Here is a 15794-nt window from a genome sequence, read left to right on the forward strand (position 1 = left end):
TCCACAAATTAATTTATTTCACTAGTTTTGTGAATTTTAACTTGTTTTCATGTTTTGCATATTTAGAACCCATCTTTACATTCATTATTTTTCTATTCTCTACTTAGACTTTTAACTTACTCTGCAAAAGGGTTTTTATTTCACTTAATACGTTTGTATTTATTTTAGCGATACTTGAGTTGGTTATTTTCAAACAGGACACTTTCATTATATTTGAATATCTAAATTCTTTTAAATATTGGAGAGCAAATTTGATCTCAGATTTTAAATTTATTATGTTTTGTGTAATTATCCTTCAGTTTTAGTTTTAGTAGTATAAACGTTTTTAGTGTTTGGATGTGCATATTTTCTCTTTTGTCGAATGTGCTGATCAGTTTCTTCACAGCATAGCCTTTTCTTTTTCTTTACATACTAACCAGCATGACTCATCACTAAGGGTTCTTTCTAAAAAAACATTTTTAGGGTTGTGGGAGTTAACCTCTTCTTAAACAGTCTTCTATATACAGAGTATCAGAATGAAAGCAAATCAGTTTCTTAGTGAATTGCATGTTATTTTTTGCCACACAATTAATAGTAATGCACATATATTGCTTTGTTAAGTTGCTTCTTTGAATCCTGAATCTTCCAAATTTTTATGCTTACCAACAAAATTTGTATATTGGATTAATCTTTTAATGAAATGATCTTTGGGAACCAGTAAATTGTTTTTCTCAGTTAATTTAGTGTCACTTTTTGGTGCCCACCTGTAAATTCAATTTTGCCATCTAGCCCTGTAGAGTTTTTCTGAGTCATCTTTGATAATTACTATCTTGTTAAAATGAGACCTGGTAAACAAATGAGTGCTTACTTCTAGTTTGTTTCAACTTTAATACATTTTTTTGCCCACATGAGCATTTGCTATCAGTTTCCTGTAAGTTATGTCCTCTCCTGAAAGAAGTTTGAATATGTTTCAAGCCAGCCAAAGATTCACTAGAAATAAGTAAAATATTTGCATATTTGAACTTACTGAGGATCTGGTTTCCTTTTTCAGAACATGATTAAAAGGATCACCCTTGAGATATCTCTTGAAACTGAGTAATTCACATGGTGTATGAAACACTCTTATTCCCTAATAAATTCACAAATGATATCCTTATAAATAAAATTACCAACTTAAAAAATAATAATAACCTTGTTTTATAAACAAGAGCTTCTCCTGAACTGTATAAATTTAGATATAAGAACTGTCTTCAAAGGAAGTCTGTGCTTGATGTATTTATTTATTTATGCATTTATACATGTAATCAGTAGCCGTTTCATACTTGTTTTATTTGGGTTCTAATTTATAACATTACCTTAAGGCTGGCTAGGTATACCTGTTTGTAGAATTACAGCAAAAATAATATTCTGGAAACCAGTATATATTTTATTGTTACCTTATTTTAGAAGTCTTTCCTTAGAATTTTAAAAGCACTAAAGTGAATGTTACAATAAATTAAAATTTTCCCCAAGTAATATAACGTTAGGATTAAGTGTATGTTTTCATTTATATTTTTAACCAATTGCCTAGAACAATTTGGCTTTAGGTTTGCTTGTGGGACATGAACTTGAAGGTTCTGTAGGTTTTTGTTTTATTTATGTTTTGTTTTGTTTCATTTGCAAACTGTTCTTTGCATACTTATGTTTGTGGTCCTTGTAACTGACTTCTGCTTTTTGTTTGTTTCCTTTTCTTTCCTTTTTCTGTTTTACTTCCCCCATACTGTGTTGTTGCTACCAGTTTCTATTGCTCCACCCCCTCCCCCTATGCCTCAATTGACTCCACAGATACCTCTCACAGGCTTCGTGGCCAGGGTGCAGGAAAACAGTAAGTTTGGAAACACTGAGCTATCAAAGAATAGAGGCTGTCTCCTTATAGCATGCATGGCTGATGAGTCATCATTTTCCTTACTTTTATTGAGAAGCTAATCTTATCTTGAAAATAGGCGCAGATACGTTATTGAAACTGAAGAGCACTAGTCTTCAGTTTTTTTCTCTTGTGTGCATGATTACTGACCCATAAAAATTTCAAAACTACAGCTTTCTTAAGTATTTATATGATGTAAAACATGAAATTTGATCTTTGCATAGAGTGTTTAAACACAAAACCACAAAACTCTTACTTCTAATAATTATTAAGAGATTTAGAAAAGTTTTGAATTCTGAGATTAAATTTCTTTGGAAATTGGGACAGATTTTTTTTTTCCCCTTCAGTTATACAATATTTTAGAGAACATTTATAGCCTTGGATCTTTATACCAAAATGATTTTTAACCTATATAAAAGTTCATTGTTAAGAATGGATTTCCAGGAGGCGTGGCTCAAGTGGTAGAGTGCCTGCCTTGCAAGTTTGAAGCCCTGAGTTCCAATGCCAGTGCTGCCCCCCCCCCAAAACACAGAAAGAATGACTCCCCAAGAACATGTTGCCCAGTTAAGGGTGAGTGATAAGGAATGTGAAAATTTGCATTTTGCCTACATGCAGGTTCATGAGGACATTCCTGAATGTATAAATCTGCTTTTTTTTGGACTTCTCTAAATGAAGATAAAGTTGAATGATTTTTAAATTGTTTTTAGTGTATATATAGATGTAATCAGGATAGACTAATTTATATTGCTACCTGATTACTTTTGAGTTACCAGAAGATACATAATCCTAATTAAATGATCACAGTGAATATTGTGTGGCAAAATGAAAAACACCACTATGACTGAATTATATTCCAAAAAAGATGATAAAGTGGTCTAGTTCTAATTTACTTCATTTGGGACCATCCTCATGAAAATAAATTTCAGAATGGTTTGAAAAATGAGTAACCCACTCAACCAGCCCGTCTTTTAGGAAAATGTATTGTGGCAAGTTCCATTTCAGCTTTTGCTGACTCCGTGTGTTATTCTCCCCACTTCCTCCCTTCTGCCAGTGAAAATATCTGTTTATTCAGTGTTGGTCAAATAGTTTTAAGATAAACTTCCAGAAATGTATGATCTAATGAAATTTCTGAGTGTAAACTATCCTATTTGAAAACTCTGTTCAAATATTTAAAAATGAATCTTACATTTAAAAAAATATGCAAATTGGATGAATTGCTGATCATCATTATTATTTTTGTGTGGTGCTGGAGAGCAAACATTGTGCCTTGTGAATGCTAAGTAAGTGCTCTACTGTTGAGCTATACTCATAAGCCCTTAGTTGTTTGAGAGGGGTCTTGCTCCATAGCTAAGGCTGGCCTTGAGATCCTCCTGCCTGTCTTAAGTGCTGGTATTACCGGCTGGTATTATAGGTGTCTACCATGTTGTCTGGCCAAGTTGCTGGTTCTTAATGCTGCAACAGTTTAAAAACTAAGCCAGTTCAGCTTTGTGAACTGTCATAATACTAAGAGTTATTAGAAAACAATTTCGCCACAAAATTTGTGAACTTTTTAAAACAATAGAAATACAGTATTTATGTTCATTATTCATAAAGGGCTCTTGGTATAACTACTTTAGTTCTTTCCCCTAAACAGGAACTTGAATTAGTCAGTTATTCTTTTTACGCCACTGATTTCCCCAGATTATCTGGCATCTATTTTCTTTGAAGACAAATTTTAAAAATTGAAAATAAACTGTATCAGCACTTTAAATGTTTTATGAAGTACAAATTTTCTATGTTCTTTTGTTAAATACCTAGTTTCTTTGGCACGCAAATGACAAATAATGTATGTAGTTACTAATTTATTAATAAGTGTTTTGGTTTGAGATATGAGCCCCCAAGTCTGTAATGTGTTTATATATCTCTGATTAACATCACAAAACCTTTTTGAATTAAATATGCATAGAAAACTATTATGCAGAGAATTAGACTGACCAGAGTCCTGCCATAATTTGAAGATAAGCCAGTGTAAATTTATAACAGTTGGACATAAAGACAATTAAATGCAAACATTAAACTAGTAAGTTGTATAAATCAAGGGCAGTGGCAATTTAGGAATTTAGGCATATATACACACACATATACATGTGTATTTGAAGTTGGGATGGGCTCATACCCATTTTTCTCTCTTCAATATTATAAAAGCTTTGTGGAAGAGATAGGGCAAAGGTAAAGTGAATTGTGTATCTGTTTGATAGAAGTAAGCACCACCACACAAGATTTGTTTTTTTAATAGCTCTTTTCATTCCCCACGAGGATAAAAAATGAAATCATAGAATTGAAGTGATTTAGAAGTAGGGCTGTTATCTGCAAATGTTTTAAATCTGGGCCTCTTGGTTATATCTCCATTACATTATTCCAAGTCAGGTGGGCTAAACTTAAAAACTTTTACTGATTTGTGTAAAACATTTTCATAGCTTTTGACCTTGTAAAGAAGTTTGTGGATCAGAAATTCAAGTATTAGTTGTGTTCCATCTTTGATTTCCTTAATTTGGGGAGCCTGGTATCATAGTAGATAAGGGAGTACAGTTCTAGTCTGACATTTTTCCATTTTCACAGTTAACACTATTGATTATTTAAAGCACATAGATATACACACAGCACAACTATCTAGAATTTGAGGTATGAGTCATTTTTATTGTTTTGTTTTGATATAAGTTCCCTTTTTTTTTTTTTATTGCATCTTCCCTCAACACTTTATGTTTAAATCTTAATTGTGGTTGTAGTAGAAAATTGGATCTTTAGGATCTGGTCTTTTGTCATCTCATGCTTATGTTTTATTAGCAATAATGAAAAAAAATCTTAGCTTCCTTTCTACTTCAAAAATTTGATTATGAATATAAGTATTTTTGAAAATATTTTATTTTCTACTAGTTGGGTATTATTTTTATTTAATTTTTCTTAAAATTAAACCTATACAAAGAAGCAGACCTGATGATATCAACCTTGATCCATTTAAACAATAAATAAAAAAAAAATATGTCCACTTGAGAATTTCTAGGTCACTGGAGTTAAAGCCAAAATCAGAGGCATGGATGAGCACAATAAAAAGTTATCCAACCACCAGTGTGCTCTTACAACATTTGCTATAGTCCAAATGACAATATATGTAAAGTTTATTTTAGTCATCTAAGCTTAAAGAGTTACATTTGTTTCCACCCAAGCCTTGGAATGAGGAAATTTTTTACTCCTGTAGTCCTCAGGAAAAAAAGACATTGTGTCCTAATATCTTGCACTCATTAGTTTGTAGTACTTACAGCTAAATAATTTTAGCTTATTACTGCAAAAATATTCTTAAGAGTAGCATAAACTTTAACACACCAAGCTTTTATTTCTAATCATTGCATGTGTTACTATAGTGCATGCTGTATATGAGGTAGAACTTTCTTGAATTCTATTATTTTATAAATTTCCATTCAGACTAATTTCTGATTCAGATTATCTGAATCTTTTTAGTTGCTGATAGTCCAACTCCACCACCACCACCTCCACCAGATGACATTCCCATGTTTGATGACTCTCCACCTCCACCACCACCTCCTCCAGTGGACTATGAAGATGAGGAAGCTGCAGTAGTTCAGTATAATGATCCATATGCAGATGGGGATCCTGCGTGGGCCCCTAAGAACTATATTGAGAAAGGTAAGGAGCCATTATCAGGGAATTGATATGAAGGGCAATAACCTAATTATAGAAAATTATAACTATAAAAAAGTCTAGTGTTTCTCAACTTGAAATGCCTTATTAACTAAGATGATTTACTTACACCTCACTGCCTATGTTGTATTCTTCCCCAAAATATATATTTTTTTAAATTAAAATTATGTCAGGTGTGAATTTTCAAACTACATTTTCTTCCAGTCTCAGGTTAACTTGACTGTTTTGCATTTTATAGATGAAACAACTAAGTCACAAAAAGCCAGCTAAATGACTTACTGAAGTCATATGTAATAAAAGATTTTGGGGCTGGAGGTGTGGTTCAAGCAGTAGGTCATCTGCCCAGCAAGTGTGAAGCTCTGAGTTCAAACTCCAGTACTGACCCCGGACCCCCCAAAAAAAGACTTTTCAAGCTCTTTTAATTCGATATTTTGAAGTATATTGGTACTATCATGAAGAAAAGCTTTGAGATTTTCAGTTAGGTGATTTTTAAGAAGGGATAACTGCCTAGTATTATGTTTCATGAAATTAACTCTAATGTCCACATTGAGCTATAGTACCTGATACTCACTGGAATTATCTATTAAAAAATGTCATTGAGGAAGAAACAGGTTTCTAGAGTTTTTTGTTTTCCCTCCAGTTCTGTGCCATTTTAAAATCTGCATTTCTGCAGATATCTTTAAAATGCTTTTAATTTAGTTGATCACATTTTGTTGACTTTGAAATACCTTGCTTTCCATTTGCTTTACTGAATTAACTGACTTTAAGCAAATAGTTGTAGCTCAGAGAACAGCATTCTTTTCTGCCAGTTTGGAATATATGTCAAAAGTAAGTTTGTTTTTGATTTTTTTAATATTTTAAAACAGTAAATATTTTACATGTTAAGCAAGTCTTGAATATTATGCTTGTATTTGGATTCCCATGCACTTTCAAATATACACAAGTAGACATGCAAAGTACTTGCCTGGGCTGATCTCGAATCTTGATCCTCCCAATCTTAGTCTCCCAAATAGCTAGGATTACAGGCATGAGCCACCATACCTGTTTGACTAGTCTTATTTTTTAAATGTTTTTATTATTATTATTGTTATACTGGGAGTCATTTACTAAAGTTCTTACAATACATCATAATTAAATTCATCCCCTCTATAATTCTTGTTTATCCCCACTCCCCTATTCCTGGAATAGTTTCAACAGGTCTCATGCATGAGTACATAATATTTTCACCATGTTCACCCTCCTATACCTTTTCCTTATATCCTTCTCCCTCCCACTGGGAGGGGGAAGATCCCAGACAGGATCTGTTTCACTGTCCTGTTCTTCGTTGACTGGTCTTGAATTGTGTTTTTATCCCTATTTTCTTACTTAGTAAAGCAAATTTGATTTTAACAATGGAAAAGGGAATATTACGTCAGTTGACAAATTTGGAATACTAGTTGATATAGTTGAACAGGATTAAAAAAAAACTCCACAAGCTGAAATAATGCACAACAAACTAGAGATCAGCATACTTTTATATTGCAAGGCCAGATAATATAAATTCTGCTGGCTCTACTTACTGAACCCTGTTGTAGTGCAAAAGCAGGCATAGACAATATGCAAGTGAATAGAAGTGACTGTGTTGCAGTTAAAAAAGGGCAGTGGTCTGGATTTGTCCATAGGCCATTGTTTGCTGATCTCTAGTCTAAGCCAAAAATTACGATTTAGTAGGATTGTATTAAAGGCTTTGATAGTCACCTTTGTAATGATAAAATAAACAGCACTCTACCACTTGAGCCATACCTCTAGCTGTAGATCTCTGCCTCCTGAGTAGCTAGGATTACAAGCATCTATTTTCTTTACTAATAGTTTTATCTCTGGCAGTCACCTGATCTTTGGGTGGTAATTTGGCTATAGATAATTTTTTAATATTAGGGTAACTAGATATCACAAATATGTTTAATACTAGAATAATTATTTAATATATTCTGCATATTTTTTGAAACTTTGATAGGTCATTGACCTTGCAATTATAATACTATGGTTCTGTATGCAGGATTAAAATAGAAGAGAATGGACTTGCTCAGTCTACCTAATACAGTGTTTTGTTAAGGGAAAAGACTGCCTGTTTTAACATAGCAAATGACAGCTGTGGATCAGTACTTCAAATCTCTCCTTTATTATAAATCACAAAATAATCATGGGGAAAGGTCAACTTTCTTAGGAGTAAATGAATTCGAGTATCATAAATATCTTTACAACTTACTTTTTAAAAGCACATCATTTTAGACTGTTATAAATGTGGACTGAGGAATATTTAAGTTCATATTCCAATAAAAGGGAAAACTTAGTACTTTTTAGTTTGCTTTCTACAACATTATTTGCAAAGAAAGAATATTTTGAACTTTGAGTCAAAAATACTACAGAATTGCAGTCTTAACTGGGGGGTTTATTCTTCTCCATTTAAAAAAACAAGAATCCTTTATCTGGAAAGTTAAGTCTTTTTGTTATGTGTGTGTGTTTTAAAGGCTGAGTGCAATCCCATAAATTATAAATTACCATGTATCTGGAATGACTAAAATATTTATCTTCTCCCAGTAAATGTATGGTACTTACAAATTCGATAGCTTGGGTTATCTGGTTTACTGAATGGCTATGCAGTTTTGCCTAGTTATTATTTTCAAAATTGTTGCTTTGCATAGATGCACAGATCTTTGGATGAATGAATGGAAGTATTTAGTAAACTCTAAATTCAGAGGTCTTTCTTAAAGAGATTGGCAGAAACTATTGACTTCTTTATTATTATCAAATTGTCAATTTGGTCCCCAGATCAACCTAATAACAAAAGCACTTGGTTAGTCACTGACCTCCTTATACTGATATCAAGATGTAAGAATTAAGAATCTTCATAAAACCACTTGAATTTGCTATACCATAGATTTAATTTGCATTAAATCTTAACATTCAAGTGAATGTTGGATGTAATACACTCATAATATTTTCATTGTTTCCTCTCTAGTTGTTGCAATATATGATTATACAAAAGACAAGGATGATGAGCTGTCATTTATGGAGGGTGCAATCATTTATGTTATAAAGAAGAATGACGATGGCTGGTATGAAGGAGTCTGCAATCGAGTGACTGGTCTCTTCCCGGGAAACTATGTTGAATCAATCATGCACTATACTGATTAACCTTTTTCTTTTTTTCCTTTTAAAGTAGGTTCTTATTATTACTCAGTCATACTGTGGGACTATTATGGTTAACAGAATTGTCTTAATGTCTTAAAATGTGCCCATATTTTCAGAACATGCTGTTTTATTGGTATATTTGAATGTCTACCTGTAAGCATAAATCATTGAGGCAGATTGTGTATTGCTAAGTAGCAATTTATACAAAAGCTGTCCATATACTGATTATGCTTATGTACTTACTTACACATTAGTAATTATGACCAGCCTAAATATTCTGGGATATGGGGTAAAATAATTTACAAGTCATGATTCATTGTACCATTACATACATGTTTCAGTGCAGCATGGTTACTAACGCTATGTCAGATTCATATTAAAATCAGAAAACTTAAATGCTGGTGCTGGTCACACTTTTTGTTTAGATTCTCATTTTTAAAAATACTGTTTGTTTAAAGCATGCATAAAAATTTATGTATTGAAATATATTAAAAATTCAAGATGCTTCTAATATGTGTAATACTTAACCTGGAGTACTCACACTTACAGGAGTCTCTAAGGTGTCCATGTGAAACAAAACAAAGGAGTATCTGTAACGTGGTCATTGTATCTATAAGTTTTTTAATGAGTGAAATTTGAATTACAGATTTTTTCCCATTCATAAATATGTAAGTGAACCAAAGGTTTTTGTCCTTTCCTTCACTGGTTTGCTTTAAAAAAACAAACGCAAAAGCTGTTTTATTGCAGAATTATGGTTCTATTTTCTCAATGTATTTAACTTGGAAAAAAAAATTTTAGCCTTATCTCAATCTGTCCCAACATCAATGTGACAGATTTTTTCAGATTTAAAATATGATTTACATGTCAATCTACTGAATTCCTTTTTTAAAGTAACTTCTGAAGCTAAGAAAATGTCAAAGTGTGCACATCATTCTTTAGGTAAAATTCTTGAGGATTTCCCTGTTTGTCCTTCAGTTTTACAGTGGACTGTTGTACAATGGCTCGATGAAAGGAAATTGTAAGTATCTTTTACATATATTGTAAAAGTGGATGCAATTAATTTGTGAATAGGCACTATTTAACTCATTACCTGGCACTAGCAACATAAGATTTTAAATAAAATGATTGGGAAAGAAGGTAGGTCATGTATTAATCAGTGAACAGAGACACAATTAACCCACAGGTTTGTACTGTCTTTTGACGTAACTGAAATGCAACACATGCACTTTGTGTGTCTCCTCTTTAATGGAGGGTTCTAGGGAAGTTTCCCTCATCTTGTGTATAATTCTGTCTTGCTTAGGATATTAAAGTAGAACACTCAAATGTGAGTTTGTGTATTGAGGATTTATTTGGATTTTCAAATTACATTGTGTTACTGGGTGTTACACACAACAGCATAGTGAATGGGACTAGTGCGAAACATTTATTTCTGAAAATTAAAGACCATTATTGCTACCAAATCAATGTGACTGTTTCATACGCATTTTGCCTTTGTTAATTTTAAAGTATCATTAGTGATCAGCTAGCTATCTTCGATTCTTTTTTCAAGTGGAATGTTCTCTTAATTTGTATATAACCTGTTGTCTAAATTTTATGTATAGTCTTTTATAATAAATCATTCTCCTCTATGAAGTTTTTGGATACTGTTAAAATGTAACTAATGTGGATTTAGTGCAGACTTCACAGTTTTCTCCTTTATTCCTATGGTAAAATAAGACAAACCATTAGAATTTTAACATTATTTATTTGTGTAATGGTTTCACATGTGGATATTAACAGTGTAAACAATACCACATGAAACCATCAAGATACCTCGATTAGAATTTATGTAAAGCTACAATGACAGATTCAGGTGATTTAACTACATTTTAAAAAGTTTTCTGAAAAACTTTGCCAATAAAAAAATTGCCCATCAATAAGGTTGAAATTATTTTTAAAAATGATTTTTGGTTATCTGCACATGAAGCAAACAAAGTGTATTCCACAAAATTCTTTAGGCACAGTCTGGTAAAATAGCTGCCAGAGCGAACAGAAAGAGTTGTCATTTATCTCTTGCAAGTACTATTTCTGAAAGCTGAATGAGGGCATCTCTTTCTGGGGATTGGCGGAGTTTACTGATCTCTCTTACTGCTTCATGACAGTACCGCTGGGCGAGGTAGGTTGTTTGTTGCACACCATCACTCTATGGGAAACAGAACAAAACAGATGTCACAAACTGGTCTTAGATTTCTGCTTTAGTAGATTAAAACATACTTTTGATATCAGATTGATGTCCTCTTTCCAACTCATGGTTCTGACTTCCACTGCCTCTTTGGATTTTTTATTCTGTTAGCATACAAAGCAATTGACTCGTTAGTACCAAATAGCCATGTATTTTCTCCTATTTTTACTTTTAAGTATTGGAGTTTTATGAAGTTCTATGTAAAATATCTTTATAAAGAATTTTAAATAAAAGAATAAAAATCAGAATATTAAACATATACATAATAAAATGAAAGTAGAGAAGACTTCATGATGAATCATGATAAAAATCAACAGTTCCTTTTTCCCAGCAGTACCAGCTTTAACCATTTGTTCTTACTTCTTATTAATTTTAGTTATTACCTGTTGTCTTCCTGTGCTTCCTAATCTGATCATTACAGTGGTCTGTTCAGTTCTTGTGGTGATTATCTTTGTAATCATGTAGCATCAACTTTTGGTTTTATATTGTGTAGGATGAGGATACCAGTGCTCCTATCCTCTTTTTAACTATGCCATTACACTAGACAGAAATTTTCATGCTCTTCTGTTAACCATGTTTCTAATACTGGTTCTTTCTAAAAGGTGGACACTAATAAAAATACTATTTCTGTGTAATATTTACTGTGGAATTAAATCATACATTTCCTTCTCTATGGTTCATGACCCCTCTGTCATTTAAAGTAGAATATTTTGAAAGGTCTCTGATTTTGTATGCTCTACTAGCTTCTCAAAATATGAGTTTACTTTGCTGTACCATTTTGTGCAAAAGTCTTAAGCTTTCTCTTTCTTGCTGTTCCCACACATACTTGCTTTGCAAATAATCGACCAGAAGGGGTATATGAGAAATCAGCTTTTTAATCCTTATATGTTAAATGACTTTCATTTGCCTTTAAAATTAAATGCATGGTTTAATTGAGTGTAGAACTGTAGGTTTAAAATGATTGTTCATCATTTAGAAAGCCTTGCCTTTTGCCATTCAGTGTTTTCTTAGCCAGTTTTGATAGTTTCCTTTTGTAGCTGACCACTTTGTTATCCGATTGTCCTTATTACATGATTAAAAAATGAGAGAAGTTAGAACTAATATAATTTCTTCTGCTATATTTTTGAAGACTGCTTCAATTTCACATTGTACCCTTTGTTGTTATTCACAACCATTTACATTTCTTAGAGCCTCCCTTTACTCATTTAAAAAAATTCTGGTCTCATTTTTTTGGTGGCCCTGGAGTTTGAACTCAGGGCCTCCCTCATGCTTGCAGGCAGGTACTCTTACTGCTTGAGCCACTCTGCCAGCCCTCATTTAAAAAAATTCTGGGCTGCTAATATACCTCTCCTGTGCAGCACTTGCCTTAACAAACCCCTTGAGTTCCATCTCTAGCACTACGGGGAAAGAGAATCATGTTCTTGTTTTATGAATCCAGTGTCTTCTTGAATCCTCCTATTTATTCTTGAGTCTTTGATTTTGTTTTTGTTTTTTGATGGGACTGTGAGGTTTCTATCAAGACTATGTGCTTGCAAAACAGGTGCTCTACCACTTGAGCCACAACTTCAGTCTAGAAATACAGACTTGGGAAAAGCTGAGTGTGCACCACCACATCTGGCCTTTCCTAAGTCTTTCTGTTTATCTTGTTCAGCAAGCTCTAATCAACTCTTTAGTAATCCTGACTTGTCCATTCTTATCTAACAAAAGAATGGAACTCAGACTCCCTATGTGTGTGTAAAATTTAGAGAACTTTGGAGAGTTTGTTTGGAGGACATGCTGTGGGTTTTTCTAGATGCACGTCTGCCTAGGCTTATTCACTAAGAAAGAGAAGGCAGGTTTCTATACAAAAAGGCACATCAAACTAAAGCATGTAATTTGGGGTATTCAGAGCATTTCAGTATTGTGCATACGGTTAATTTCCCTCTTCAGGCCCACTTTTCACTCCACCAGTAATGGCCCTCTGCATCCATGGGTTTAACCAACCAGATTGAAAAGATTTTTAAAAACTGTGTCTACAGAGCAGGTACATTTTCTGGTCCCCATTCCCTAAACAGCATATAAACTGTTTATACAGCATCTATACTGTATTAAGTCTTGTAAGCAATCTAGAGATGGGTTAAAGCATACAGGATGGTATGTACAGGTTACATGCAAATACTATAACCATTTTACAGAAGGAGCTTGCTAGGTAGCTGCTCTACTACTTAAAAAAAATGCCACTATTCCTTTTTTTTAACTTGTAGTTATTTTTCAGACATGCCTGGGACCAGCCTCAGACCATGATCCTCCTACCTATGCCTCTCATAGCTGGGATTACAGGCATGAACAACCATACCTGTTTAACTTTCTCACTTTTTGTCAAAGAATTGACCAAATTTAGTTTTGTATCACAATTTTAACTTTTGGTTATGGTTAAAGGACTATACCATGTTGCACCTGCTGCTGCCTTTTCTCTTTTAAAAATAATCATACCTGTAGTACATATTGTCGAGCTCTGTCCACATCCCCTGGCAAACTGAACCGCCTCATTATCATAGCGTTCATTTCTGGGAACTAAACCATAAGGAAAGAAAATGCATTTATTGCTCTTGGAGTAATCAAATGTTTCAACAGTGGTTTGTAACAATAGGAAATAACTTTAAAAAAAAATCCAAAAGGTGATTAAATGTCCAGGCAGTACAGGAAGCAATAAATAGTGCAGTCTTTAAGTAACTAACTTATGTTGTTCAACTGAAAGAAGCTGAGCCAGAAGAACCATTCCTTGTCTAAGCTTGGGGATTGGGGTGGTCCACACAAGGGAAGCAGCCTTGTTCATTAAGATGTTCTACCTTTGGTCCAATAGTGAGTAAGAGACATGGGAGCAAAGTGTATCTCTAAAATCTCATTGGCTTCACTGACGGTCCTGAAGGTTTAGAATATCAGAATCACCTGTACTACCTTGTTGGGTCTCTACCTAGTTTCTAATTCAGTAGGGTGGGGTCTGAGCATGCATTTCGAAGGAATTTCCAGATAATGTGGATACTGCTGTTCTTGCCAGCCTTTTTTGAACCACTGGCCTAGAGTGAAGGCAGGATTTAGGTCTAAATGAAGTACTAAATTGAGTTACACTTAAAGCTGAGGTTTCTAAGCAGAGTATCATGTGCAGAGCTTTGCCTTAAGCAGCATGTACAGAGGACTTAAGCGGTGGCACTAGATGATTACACACTGGAATCATTTAGGGAAACTCAAATACAGTTGCCTGGATCCTGTTTCCAAGGACTTTTGAACATATTGGCTTAAGATTTAGCTTGGGCATCACAATTTTCAAAACTCCCCATTTTGTTTTTTGAGGTACTGAAGTTTGAACTTGGATCCCTTGTGCCTGCTAGGCAGGTGCTTTACTACTTGACATGCCCCCAGCCCTTTCTTGATTTATTTTTTCAGGTTTGTTCTCTGTTTTTGCCCAGCAGTGGCCTCAGACTATGATCCTCTGACCTATGGCCTCCCAAGTAGCTGGGACAAAAGGCATCTAAAATAAAACATATTCCTTTCTTGGCAACAAATTAGAACTGCCAGCATATTAATAAGGAAACCAAGACAACAACTTCATAGACCCATGCCCCAGATGAGTGAGTCCTAACATACCGTTTCTTAGCTGCCTCACCTTCCCATAATCTGAGATCTGGGATTCCTAAGTCTACAGTTCCATGGAATAAGAGGGGAGATGTGTTCAGGCTTGGACACATCAGCGCTTATAGCAGTTGCCAGTTTTTTCCTGGCAGTGAGCCTGAAAGATGAAATCAGTTGTTGTCCTGTAACCATCACCATGGTGGTGTTAATGGAAGTAAAAAATAGGGAACACACAGAAAAGCCTCAACTAAATGCAAGTGAAGAAGAATGTTCCTTTCAGGGGAAAGGGCTAAACATCTAGAGGCAGCATACTTACATAATTTAAAGAGCAGAAACTGTTTAAGTGTGATATGCTTTAGTTACTGGTCTTTTAAAAATAAACGAAATTTAAACTCAAGCAAATCTGGAAAGCCTCATCAAGATGAGTGATTAAAAAGTCAAATCAGGTAAACATTTGTTTTAGTATTTAAATACCATATTCCAAAACTGTGTATGTAGAAAGCTACATAGAAGTGTGGTCAAATGTGCTTGTTGGGTGGTTACTTTGATGCTTCCGTAAAAAGCATGGAGCAACAATTGCACTGAAGATGAATACATCTTTTTTTCAAGTAATGGGTGCAGTTTTAATATGCAAATGCCAAACAGTTCCCCAAAGCATCCCCTTAATAAATATGTAAGGAAGAAATGGGAATCAGGAAGAATGGTGTTCTCCATACAGATTTAGTGAGAAGTAAGACATTTTTCCCTTGGATTGTTTTAAGAGCAGGAAAACCACCTGTGGATGAATCAGTCTGTGAAATCACCTATAAATGATACTACAAAGGTGATCGGTGTATTTGAGTAAGTTTGCCCAAACAAAACTTGCATAACTAAGGCACCTACCAGTTACCACAGTAGCATAAGCCTGGGCAGCTGGTGCAGGGGCTGGTGATACAATTTGGAAATATGGCTACAGCCTGACATTTAGGTCTAGTGACTTATCAAATAATAGAAGGAAAGTTTTAAACACTTCCTTTTTGCTTCTGAAGATTTCAAGATTCAATCTTGAAAGAGTTAACATGGGGTTTTTGTTCTTAAAGTATATATACACAAATACAGGGAAGGATGCTGTCATCACTGAGTCCTGCCCAGAAATCCTGAAACTTAAAAAAAAAAACTCTTTGTAGTGCTTTGGGCCAAAATCAGGGCCTTGTGCATGCTAGGCAAGCACCATAT

General features: G+C 34.1%; 2 protein-coding genes across 18 annotated transcripts in view; one reads left to right on the forward strand and one right to left on the reverse strand.

The window, feature by feature from the left end:
* Abi1 (abl interactor 1) overlaps positions 1–10218 on the forward strand; it is a 98988-nt gene extending 88770 nt beyond the window's left edge. For 8 of the 15 annotated variants that reach the window (XM_074056462.1, XM_074056463.1, XM_074056467.1 and 5 more), the window contains 2 exons: positions 5378–5563; positions 8577–10218. In XM_074056462.1, the coding sequence (XP_073912563.1) occupies positions 5378–5563; positions 8577–8752 (362 nt within the window). In that variant the 3' untranslated portion in view covers positions 8753–10218. Of the gene's footprint in view, positions 1–1756; positions 1844–5377; positions 5564–8576 lie in introns of all 15 variants that reach the window. The other 7 variants (XM_020160600.2, XM_074056458.1, XM_074056459.1 and 4 more) reach the window with 1 other exon arrangement.
* Pdss1 (decaprenyl diphosphate synthase subunit 1) overlaps positions 8788–15794 on the reverse strand; it is a 46142-nt gene continuing 39135 nt past the window's right edge. For 2 of the 3 annotated variants that reach the window (XM_074056474.1, XM_074056472.1), the window contains 2 exons: positions 13443–13523; positions 8788–10931 (listed from right to left, as the gene is read on the reverse strand). In XM_074056474.1, coding sequence (XP_073912575.1) covers positions 10791–10931; positions 13443–13523 — 222 coding nt within the window. In that variant the 3' untranslated portion in view covers positions 8788–10790. Of the gene's footprint in view, positions 11075–13442; positions 13524–15794 lie in introns of all 3 variants that reach the window. The other variant, XM_074056473.1, reaches the window with a different exon arrangement.

The sequence above is a fragment of the Castor canadensis genome, chromosome 15 (genome assembly GCF_047511655.1).
Source record: "Castor canadensis chromosome 15, mCasCan1.hap1v2, whole genome shotgun sequence".
Lineage (NCBI taxonomy): Eukaryota > Metazoa > Chordata > Mammalia > Rodentia > Castoridae > Castor > Castor canadensis.